At 37.7% G+C, this 12,517-nt stretch overlaps 1 protein-coding gene across 2 annotated transcripts in view; it reads right to left on the bottom strand.

Moving 5' to 3' along the window:
• Positions 1-12,517, bottom strand: part of TDRD9 (tudor domain containing 9) — an 87,449-nt gene that overhangs the window by 17,887 nt on the left and 57,045 nt on the right. For both annotated transcript variants that reach the window (XM_068399234.1, XM_068399232.1), the window contains exons 18-23: positions 11,974-12,037; positions 7,839-7,883; positions 6,867-6,920; positions 4,975-5,091; positions 3,878-3,985; positions 232-332 (exon numbers count right to left, since the gene is read on the bottom strand). In XM_068399234.1, coding sequence (XP_068255335.1) covers positions 232-332; positions 3,878-3,985; positions 4,975-5,091; positions 6,867-6,920; positions 7,839-7,883; positions 11,974-12,037 — 489 coding nt within the window. The remainder of the gene's footprint in view (positions 1-231; positions 333-3,877; positions 3,986-4,974; positions 5,092-6,866; positions 6,921-7,838; positions 7,884-11,973; positions 12,038-12,517) is intronic.

The following is a 12,517-nucleotide window of genomic DNA, read 5'->3' as shown; positions in this document are numbered from 1 at the left end:
GGTCTCTAACTCAGCTAGTTTATCTAATGTTATTCCAAGCAATGCATATCAAACTTCAAAACTATCTTTCTTACTGTAGCCAATGCATTAAAAATACATTACTGATTCCAAAGAGACGAGAATAAACAAACTCATTTTGTCAGTGGTGTGCTGACAAAGAAAGAAATTCATTACTAGATTCATAAATGAGAACATGAGAAAGGCAGGATACTTAAATTATTTTATACTTACTTTGATCCATCATAGGCAATAGCTTTTACCTGCCCACACTGTCTAAACAGTGACTGCAACTGTTTATGGTATAGATATCCATAGGGAGGAATATTCTTCAGCTGTTAAGAAAAAGAAGTTAAATTTGGATACATTCAATTATTTTAATGCATTATTAAGTTCCCCTGAATAGTTAGCTTCCTCCTTCACTTGAGGTGCAACAGTGATATACAATCTAAACCCCAACAAATCCCCAAAACACTATATACTATATTAAATTCAAAAATCTCAAAAGACAGTAAAATCAGAGTTTTGCTGCTAATGCTGCCCTACTGCCTCAAACCAGTAGATAATCTTTCCTAGAAGCTGTCTAGTATCCTTCTTTTTGCTTGTAACAGAAAAGCAATGGATTGCTATGCTCCCTTGACCACCATTGGGAACTACATCCCAGGCAGTGCACATAGCCTGGGAAACAGGAGGAGCTACAGCCCTGAATGTCCTGGCAGAACTACCACGTAGTGAATTACTGAGGTATGGTGGGACAGCTTGCACAACTGGAGAGTGCTCATGGATGGATATATGCTGCTTAGGGATGACAAAGAGCAACCTCCTGGTCTTCCCTGTGTGAAGGAGTAGCTCAAACGTAAGGTGCTCTTACATGGAGCAGACAATGGGACAACCCAGATCTTGTGGGTCAGGATAAGAGAAAGAGGTCAGTAAGGGTTAACACTGAGGTGGTAATTTGTAACAGAGTGTCAGTCAGGATGAAGCAGACAATCTTTAGCAACTTGCAGAGGTCTCCAGATCACAAACTCTGCATCTTACAGGGAGACACTAAGGTCCCTGATAACTTGCTAGAAGGGCAGGACACAAGCTCCTAGATTTCTGAAGGGTGTTGAAAATAACTTCTTAACACAGGTCACAAGCCAAACAGGGATCTTCTGGATTTGCTATTACTGAACAGTGTGGAACTTGTTATGGAAGTGATAATCAACAGCAGCCTGGACCAGAGCAACCACTGAAGAAGGGAGGTCAAGATCCTGAGGAGAATGAGGAAGATAAATAGCAGAATACACATCCTGAAGTCTAGGACAGCACAGTTTGGTTTATTCAGGCAGGTTGGATCCCATGGGAAGTTGCAGAATCTCCATCCTCAGAGCTTTTTCCAAACCCAAGTGGATAAAGGCCCAAGCAACATTGTCTTCGTTTAGCCCACACCCAGGGCTAAACAATAACCATTTGTTCTATCACCCAATCTCCCCTCCCCAAGCGAGAAAGGGAATTGGGAAAAGGAGGGAGACTTGTTGGTTGAAATTTAAACAGATTTAATAAAATAAGAAAACCAATATCAATACTAATACAAAAGACACAAAATTATACTTAGCTCATAGAGTGGTGGCAAGTCCCTCCAGAGATAGTAACCATTGAGAAGAGAAGAGAGGAGAAGAGAGAAAAGAGAGCAGAGCAAATAGTCCCCCCTACCCCCAGCAAGATTTCCCATTTATAGTGAATGTGATGTTAATGTTATAGAATACACCTCTGGGCCAGCCTGGGTCAGCTGCCCTGGCTTACTGCTAATGGTCTTGATCACCATAGCATGGCTGGCCACAAACTGAAACAAAATGTAACAGAAAAGGGATTCTATAAATTTTATCCCTGCAAAACGAGGACGAACATGTTCTGAATTCACTGTTAATCCTGCTTTGACCTTATCACCAGACTAGATGGATTCATGAGGTCTCTTCCAAATTGCATTATTAAATTATTTCATTGTTCTTCTTGGGTTTTAATCCTGAAACCACTCCAAATTGCTGAAGTTACTGGAGTTGCAACATCGTTTCAAAGGTGTTCTGTTCAGTATTCTGGATTGCATAATGTTAAGTACAGTGGATTCCATAAATCGTATATAGTTAAGTATAATGGATTATGACTTTAACATGTATGACCAAGGCAACAAGAGACATAATCATGCATTTCACAAATTCTGTGAGCTAAACTACCTTGAAAACTAACTCTACAAAGCAACAGAATAGCTTTTTCCTACTTTAACATCTGGCTCCCTCAAGATGCAGACAAGATCCAACATAAGAAAAGGGCATGTACAGCCAAAAGCAAAGCAGGACTCCAGCAGCACTAACTTACATCAGTTTAAGGCTGTAGTTTCACAACTATTGATACGCCACTGTAGCCAGATAGCCACTTCTCTACCTTTTTCTTAATCATCTCTCACAGGAGATCTTGCTTTAATACAGAATCACAGAACTCCTAACTAGCAAGTTCAGACTTCTGGACTTTGAACTATTTTTCAGGGGCTATACAACTGTCTATTCTTTTCTTCGGTTGTTAAAATCTTAGACAGGAAAGAACAGATTATTTTTAGAAAATCTTCATATGTCTTGATGTTATAGTATGAAGATCAGCTGCTGGTCAAAAACATGGTCTAGGTCAGACTGCAGAAACTGCCTCAAGGCAAGATGACTTGGAGAGACCAGAGAGTGGGAGGAATAATTGCCTTTTATATCTTTGGCACACACCATTAGGAGCATCATACGGCCATAAGAAGAGTCTCTCAGATTGAGAGCTTGAGGAACATGCAGCACTTGTGCCCAGGAAGATCATTTACACTGATGAAGACAAAGCAGCTACTTCTTCCTTCTTCAAGATAACAAGCAGTTGATACATGAGCAGATCAAGAGTTAACATACATGAAAAGTAAATAGCTCGTTAGAGCTAACAGTTTAATCTCAATCAATGTTGTTGTGGCAAGACTAATCTTGTCTTTATTCCACCAGATTGAGTCTAGCCTGTTAGACAGGACTTTTTTTTTTTTTTTTTGCTTCAATATCCTGAAACGATATGTTAAAAACTTCAAAAACATACATAAATGTGTGCACACATACTGCCATGCCAGCATCTCCTGCAGTACAGAACTAGCCTCTCTTCTTGGGTAAGCAGTAAAGCACGAAAAAATTCCTTGTCAGTAAGCTTTTAATGAGTTTCTCTCCCACCTTTTCACCTAACTGTTTTCTCTTGTGCCAATACAAGTCTATTCTTTAAGGCTCAGTGGTTTGTAGGTTTGTTTTGTTTAAGCATAAGTCATGGTTATTTTACAGTGTTATACCTAGTTCAGATACACCAAACATTTTCCTGTTTAGATTGTGTACCATTTTGCAAAATCAACACATCAAATGTGTACTTATTCAATCAGATAAAAAATATTTCTAAAAGAAGATAAAAAGAAAGCAGAGTGCAACACCTGAGTAACCTTAAAGCAACAAGCATGTATGCCATGCACTATCAAGGAGGTGATTACAAAAAAGTAACATTAAAGTTGCATCAACGTATTTCATAAATACTCACTAAAAAGTACCCTTGATAGTCCTGTTCTATTTTTCAAATCTTTTATTAGTTTTAATAAAGTTGTTTGTCTGTGCAAGACTAGCAATCAAATGCATAGAGGCAGTCCTCAGTAGGAATCCTTCTAAAATTGCCCACCCACACAATGTTTACTATATTGTAAGAAAGGGAGATGGGAGAGAAGACAACTTACCAAGTGAGGATCAGAGTAGTTATTTCTATCCTTGCCCAAGACGGAACAAAACTTGAAAATACTGCCCAAAGACTACATATTTTTATTACTTTTCAGTCATTCACCTTCTTAACATACCATTACAGTGGTTTTTGGATCTTTGCCAGCAAGGTCTCTCACAGCAATTTCTTCATTACATTTTCCAAAAGTAAAGTAGTTTGGATAGAAAGCACCAGCTATTGCAACCTAAAATCAAGAGAATATTTTGTAACACACAGCAGATTATATTCAGCTTCTTCAAAAGAGATACACTAGCAACATAAAGAGATACTGACAGATCTTCATATGAAGATTTTTTCCTGTCTCCTTCCATGTATTACTGTCATTTTGGACTAAACATTAACTCATGTTAATCCTTAAAAACATACTTTCATGAATGAGTTCAACTTCTGGAACAATTTTACAAGATTGTAATATTTTTGTATGCAGACTTGCTCTACATAAAGTATAACTGTTAGCCATGATATCAAGAAGACCCTCAATTTTAAATAAATTAACATAAAATAGCTACATGAAACTTGTTCAGTTTTCATGTGACATCTTACAGTATTTAACAATTCAGCTCTGAAAAAGTTCACTGATTACACAGTTAAACCAATTGCCACTGAAATGATAAATAGGTCTGTGAAAACAAAATCACTACTAATTAGTCCAAATAAGACAGGAAATTTAATTGGAAATTTCATAAAGTTACAATAGCTGAAAGATATCTAATTTCTTCCCCCCCACCCTAATAACCAACCAAGCCAGTGGTGGCCCAAATAGAGCACTCAAAACAAGTGGAAACACCATTTTCAAACCTGTTAGTTCTTAGCCTTCCATCACAAACCATCCTCCTTTAGAGTATTTTTGACTTCAATAAAGTTTACTCTAGATACGCAGTTTAATTAATCTCAGTATGACTTGGTCATACTGAGACTAATTTTTTGATGAACTGTCAGAGTGAAGGGACAGCTAGAGGAGCAACTTAGTGTGAATTCTGAACCATTAAAAGTAACATGAGTTGTCCTTCTAAGTAGTGAAAAAGAATTATTTTTTTTTCACCTGCAATCTCAAAATCTACAGAGAATTTTGAAACATGGGTGTAATACTAGTTCATCAGTACTAGTATATAAAAATCCAGTTATAAATTTTGTAAATAATGGCTCTTGCTTGAAGAGTCAATAAAGCATTACCTGCAAAATGAAGCGTTGTTTGTATATGCATTCCTGATCCATAGCAGATGGTTGAGCATTAACGCACATGTTAAATGCTCTGACTTGCTTTTTCAAGTTGTGAAATAACTCTGCCACCTGAAATACAAACTCTAAGTTAAATATTAAACAGACCAAAACCATCCACAAATTAAAATAGAATCTGTTAGTAAAAGTCTAAATAAGTGGGCAAACTCCCTTTCCTTTTTAGGTGACACTAGTATGCATTTCACCTAATATACTGCTTACCATCTTGACTTTGGAAAATAATTTCAGTACTGTGAAAGCAGTACTTGACGAGCAGTTTTCTTGACATCTCTTTATAAAGTAGAATTTTGTCATTGCAAAGCATTTTATGCATACATGATATAGAGCAAAATTAGAAAAAGAACTGAAATAACCTTTTACAAGATAATATACTGATTCTCCGTTTAAATCATTTTGGGTTTGTATCTTAAAAGATAAAAAACATGCTAACACCAACCTGGACTTCGGCACCTAACTGTAGCAGTGACCACACATGCTGCACCCGCAGTTTAGCAAATACCCATGATGACTTTAAGTGAGATCAAACTTATGCCCTAAAGCAGAACATGCTCTGTTCAGCTTTCAATCCTAAACATTTCTAAGAAGCTTCCATGAGCAGCCACTGGTCTTCCAACCACAGTGAATGCCTTCCTTGTCCCAAGTGATTTTGGAGCAAATGTAGAAAAGTACAGCCTGCTCAGCTGCTTCATATCTACATTTTCCTTTCTGCTGCTGGTAGTTTTAGGATATGAAAAAGTCCTGTTGTTTTCCTCACAGGACAACTACCATAATCAGAAACCAGTCTGTGTGGCTGCCTCAGTTCTGCAAATCCACTTCCACAAAACGAATTATAAAACTAGTATCTAAAAGTGTGGCAAATAAAAAAAAACCAAATCTTCTTAGTAAGTGTTAGTGTAGGTGTCCATTCTAAACTCCTGAACTATTACATCATGCACAACCTCTTCCTGAACTATCTGAAATTAGGCCAAGAGAACACCAACTACCCAGGACGCTATCACATAAGACTGAACCTTCAGCTCTTCAGGTTTACACAATTTGCTTTTTTTTACCTACTGGTGCAGTAATGTTAGCAACAAAGCCCCACAAATTTTCAAGTCCTCATTATATAACTGTATTTCCTTAAAATTATCCTAACTATAAGACAGAAGTTATGTAACAACAGTGCAACAGCAGTGACACCACAACCAGTGGAACTGAAGGACCTATAGAATTAGCAATACTGGAGGGCTCTTAAAAAATGTTAAAAATATGTTAACCAGTTAATAATTTAACAACACTTTGTTTATCCTAACAAAAGGAAAATTCCTTTAGTCTAAAAGCTAGAAGTCTGACTGTTTCCAACCCCCACTTCTGAGCTAAGATAATACTGGATGTGCCACTCCTACACTCCACCAAAAGCCATCTCTCCATAGTGTCAATTGTGGCAGTTAACAAGCTACTTAAAGAGCCCATCCCTCCCTGGCATGGGTACTCGTATAGAAATTGGGTCTCTGCAACCACTTGAGAGAAAAGAGAGGAGCAGAGGGGTGAAATGCTGCCCGAGTGTTTGCTCACTATGATCATGGTTAATAAAGCTTCTGTCTGATCTGTCTTAAATGGTACTTGGAGTCCCAATATTCTCTGACAACTTTAAATAGTACCACCTCTCCTCCAATGAAACAAAACCTAAAAATTCAGTTTATTTAAGGAAGCTATACATCTCTCTATATATGTATATTGATAGATACACAATAATACAGTAGGCTTATCCAAGATCTTAACGTTTGTAGAAAATAAGGAAAGTTAAGTCCTTCTACTTATAAAAATGATTATCTATTTCATCTTACCTCTCTGACCTTCTTGATATGAATATAATTTGATCGACCCCACTCAAGCTCTTCCTGGAAAAAAAGTGAAAAATGCAAATGCAAAAATTGTTAGAAACTTGTTTCTTCTACTGCTACTGAGCTGTCTCTCATATTCTTCTGTGTAGACACAAATAACAGTTATATACAGCAATGGAAGAATTTGATCTCATTTCACAGCTTGCTTTGCATCCGTATCAATTGAGTAATAGGACATGTATGAAAATATAAGACAATTACATATTTGACTAATAAACTATACTTTGGTTACCACCAGTATACCTGTGGGTCATCTAAATTTTTCATATAAACCCACAAATCTAACTCCTCTGTGTTGCTACTACAGAATCTACTTTAAGATGGACACTTCTTCCAAAAAGACAGAACTTCTTTATCTGGATGCGTAACTATCAGACAGATTCTGGCCATCTTGGCTACTCATAACTCAGTGTATGTTACACACTCGTGTTCATAGAGCATATTATGGTCTGAAAGAAGCAGAGAAATAAAAATGGTTTTATCTTATACACAGAAAAGAAAGACTGGAAGCAATTATTGTGTGCATCCTGCTGGTTTTTGTGACTGATGCACATAAAGATCTTCCATCTTTCAGGGTTTTTTTGGTGGTGGTGGTGGGGAGATTTGTGTGTTTCTTTAAAAAATGAGACACTTAAAGTGTATTAAAAATATTTCTTTCAACTACAGCTCCATTTCCCTTTTCAGCTTGGATTTCAAACTCTCTGGCCACTGGTGTCCATCTGTGAAAGGGACTACATAAGGGATTGCCTTCAAAGACTCATGTTCTCTCAAAGCCCATGCTTCTATTTACTTATGAAAAATCACAACTGTTATAAAGAAGGATTGCTAGCCAAAATTCCTTACTAAGAATATAAAATACTCCAACATTGAAGTCACCAATCTTGAACAGAAATCAAGAAATAAAGTTTAACTAACCTTGGGATGTCTCAGCTCTCCTTTTTGTTTGCACGCCTGCCATGCCTAAGAAAGAAGTGCTGTAGTACTCAGGCACAAACTGTAGTGCTTTAGTAATAATTATTACAAATATAAATGTGACATTTAAAACTAAAAAGTTTTTTCCATACCTATACTGAAGATAATTCTTTAACACCGATTTAAAAAACAGAGGTGCCCTTGGGCTAACACAGACTACAGATATTTAGGCACAAAAGAGTATAAGGAAATCCGAATCACAGTAATTTAGGTTGGAGGAGACTTCTTCAGATCAATTGTTCCAACATCCCACGCAGCAGGGCCAACTTAGATCAGGTTTTTGAGCATGCTGTCTATAAAACCCTGAGTAACCTTGACTGACTTCATGGCTGAACCTGCGCTGAGCAGATGGGACTACAGACCTCCTGAGGTTCTTTCCAACCTTAGTTATTTAATGATTCTAGTCTAATATGATGCTTGCCTGGTTGGTTCCTAAGCAGATACAAATACTTCTCACTCTTATGGATAGTCTGACTCTAATTTGTTGAAGGTGGGCAAGAACTCCAGGTGTTCCTTTGCTCGTATGTGAACACACAAAGCGGTGTGGCTGCAAAATGTAATTCTAAGGATGCATTACTGGAGGGTTGGAAGTGTGTCAGGGTTACAAATGTTGTACTACGACATGCTAAAGAACAAGAATTGGTGTAGGAAGACAACTATTCTGCCTTGAAGTCAGCTTAGAGATTATGGCATGCAATGCCACATCTACAGACTGAAAAGGAGTTTAAGCACTATTGGATGAACTGCAATTACATATACTGCCTCAAACTTGCCAACAGGTCCTCCAACTAAACTGCAAACATAGCATTTAGGTCACTGAATTGTTGGACGTAGCTTATATATTCTAGATCTTTGTACATTCCAAAAGTGGACTGAGCATGTTATGTTCTGAAGCTTGAAAGGATTAAGTCCTGATTTGTGTTGGGAGAGGTACAACAGCTACCTGATAACACAGCAACATACAACAGGCTATCCACCTAGTTTTCTGAGAGGAGATGGACTGAGTATTAAAGTACATGCAAGCATTCATAAATAGAACAACTTGGACGCTTTGATTTGATGCTGTAATAAAGCAGGCTACTTTCAGAACCTTTCTTTTGTCCTTGCTTTGAGACAGCAAATCTATGACAGATGCCTGCAGAATCCATTTCTTCTAGTTTGACAGAAAGCCACCTCATAGTACAATTTTCCAGCTTTCCAGTGTGGACACTGACTATTAGCATAGTTGAATAGCCAGACTGCATTTCCCTACCTTGATTGAGGCTGTCTGATATACTGATTTTAAATAATGCTTTTGATATCCACCACTTCCACATTCAAGCCTTATGTCAGAAAAATAAACTCCACTTATTTGACATTACCTTTTCTTTTTAAAACTCTCTCTCTTTTAAAAATCGTATCACTTAAACCAGGCTGATTAGCCTTTCCTCCCCTGGATTCTCCTCTTTCTACTACCAAAGCTTTTGACCTTTTCTAATTCACTGAAACCTCTTCATAAGCAAGGGCTTAAAAGAGACATGCTAATGACTCAGAGGACTTCAGCCTACCCTGGAAGAAATCTAATATGAACCCGGGAGTTTGAAAACAAGCTCTTTCCCTGTTCTTTTCTGATAGTCAGCCATTCAAAACATAAAAGCTTTCACATCACTCACACATAGAGATACCGCATAGGAAGCTGTTTGCATGTTTGTGTTTATTCTCCAGGACAACATACTGGTTTATACAAATACCACCTTCAGATTAACAGGACAAAAGGGAAGTATAGTATACAGCACAATAAGGGGAATTCAGAAAAGATAATGCTTGAGCCTCAGGATCAGTGGGTACATGTGGTATATGTGCTTCATAAAATTCTGACACCAGAGCACAGAAAAACAAGTCAGCTTTCACCAAAGTGAAAAAAGGCCAACATACACCAAATGGAATAAATTAAGTCTGCAGCTGAAGATTTTGGAGTCTCCAGAAGATTACAGAACATGTCAGGCCATCCATAATGTAAAACCTTGGATTGTGAATAGTAAATTCCTCTAGCAGAAGTCTCTCCTATGCTCTACCCGCGCCGCTTGTAACTGCAGGGACTGACCTCTGTCCATGGTACTGGGCTACTGAACAGTCAAGCGTATAGCAAACCCCATTTGGACAGATAAAATATTACAAAGTCAAAGCTATGAAGTCTGGAGAAAGGATACCAAACTCATTCTGTACTAGAATTTACCAGTTCAAATTGCCCTCAGTTAAAAGGGAGCTACCAATATCACCGCGTCTCTGGCATTTTATTTTTGGTTATTACAATAGAGAGAGAAATGCCACAGAAAAGCTATGAATTTTTCAGCCTTGACTAAAGTGGATTTATGATAAACCAGAATTTCCTGTGATCATCAGTGGATTGCCTACCCAAAAGCACAACAGCAAGAAAGCTACAGTCTTTTTGGAAAAGATGGATGAGTCATCAGGTTAATGGATGAGTCATCAGGTTATTAACATTCACAGCCTGAGACTGAACACCTCAGTCCTGCTTTAGGCTCATACTAACAATCACTTACAAACACTGCAAGCCTACATGGCCAAATAAGCTGACCTGAAGCAAAACAGCACAGATAAGGGAAAAGAGGCAACCTGCTATCACTTGTAGTATAACTTCTTAGCTAGCAGAATGAAGCAAGTTCATACCACAACAGTTCAGTGTGATTTTGTATCAATCAGTATTTGCATCAACAAAAGAATGTCCCTGTGTAAATCTGTTCTTATTGAGCTAAAATGGGACATTGTCCACATTAATATTATCTGGTAAAAGACGAGACTTTTTTGCAGAGGAGATAAGGAACACTCTGAAAAACTCAGAATATACTCTTTCTTACTGGAATTTGATCCTGATTACTGCTAATTGCTCAAATTACAGGCAACCCTGTCTAGATAAATTAATAATGCTTTATGAGATTTATTTAGGAAAAAAAAAATTATATTTTAATTCAACAGCATTTAAACCCCTCCAAGGCTGATGAAAAACATTTTGCCCCAAAACCTGGTATCTTCCTAAAAAATTTTAATTTATTAGGAAGCAGAACTCAGTATGATCAAAGACTTTCCTGAACCACTGGAGGCTGTATGTTGTTGGTATCTGTAATTTGGAAGACCTAGGTCTGCAGCAAATACAAATTTCTTGCTGCCCATGACAGGGCTTTTATCATTCCCTCCTAAAAAGGCTCAGAGACAATTTGGAAAGAAGTCTTGAAGCAGTGCAGATGTAGACAAAATATTAAGACACAGGAAAATAAACCAAGCAGACCTTCAAGAGAAACATGAGAAGGCACAGTACCAGTAAGTATTACAGTTCAGAAGACTTCAATCTCATAACAAGATTTGTAACAGCTGCAGAGGGATCCTCAGTAGCACAGACAGCAGATATGCTACCTTAGAAAGCTGTTCAGCACCTCAAGTTATTAATTCCAGAACCTTCATTCTGCTTACCACTTAGCCACCCCTTGTTCTGTCGGAGGCAATGAGATATTGACTTTATAGTAGCTGGAATGACACAGGTAAACTTTCCTGGATTGGAAAGAATCTACCTCCCTGTGTAAAACAGCTCCTTTATTGAAAGGATCACAGGCGGTCAAGAGAACCCAAGCCTCTTGTCCCCATCTTGTTCAAAATCTGCTCCTACTTCTAAGCAAGCAGAAGACTGAGATAACCAGCATGCTCTCACTCTTTCTCCACTCTTTGTGCTGTTTTCCACCTGCTTAGTAGAACAAATACCTCAAAAAGCCATAGGAGACTGAGAAGTAGCGAATATACCCAGAAACCGAGCCTTGCAACCCATTTTTACCCATTTCTTGCCACCTTACTTTGGTGCAAACTTGTGCAGCTCCTTCAGAGTGGTAAAAATTAACCCATCAGAACTAGTAGTGTTATACAGTGGGACACAGCCTTCAAGAAGTACCACTAAGTAGCTAGGAGTAATGCTAAGGTTTTAACAACTTTTAACAACATCAAAGCACGAATACTGCACTGATCCTACAAAGATGAGGAACTCCATCTTGGTCTATGACATTTCACTGGAAGACAAGCCGGAAAGACTTACCTTAAATGCATTCACAATTGCAATACAGTCACTCTTACTATTCCCTGCAAAAAACAGTTTGTTCCTGGAAATACAAACAAAAAGAATTATCAACAATATTTTTTTCAAATATCAAATGTATTATAACAGCTCAGAATGCTACACTATTAACACCTTCCAGGATTTCAATACACAAGGTCTATACATTTATTGTAATTATTTGTTCTTATTCACATATCCTTGCTGAAGGTACACTGTATAAGCAGGACAGCAAGGATTTTTTTTTTAAAGATTTGAATTTTTAAAAATGTATTATTTTAAAAACATATTTTAATAGACACTGCCACATGTTCACATCTGAATGGCAAAGCTGAAGAATCAGGTCTTGCACTCAGAAAAGGATGAGTTAGCTCTGTGATACTAATTAGTTCACATAGAAATAGATTTCAGTATCCCAGCTGCCCTGGAAAAGCTGCTTTTTGCACTGCTTAGTACTTTGACAGAAAATTAGACATGAAAAATTGTATTTAGTGGTCAACTTAGTCCTCCGCCCCCCAGTGTAGTC

Source organism: Nyctibius grandis, chromosome 4, assembly GCF_013368605.1.
Source record: "Nyctibius grandis isolate bNycGra1 chromosome 4, bNycGra1.pri, whole genome shotgun sequence".
NCBI lineage: Eukaryota > Metazoa > Chordata > Aves > Nyctibiiformes > Nyctibiidae > Nyctibius > Nyctibius grandis.
This window is presented reverse-complemented; position numbering and strand designations above follow the sequence as displayed.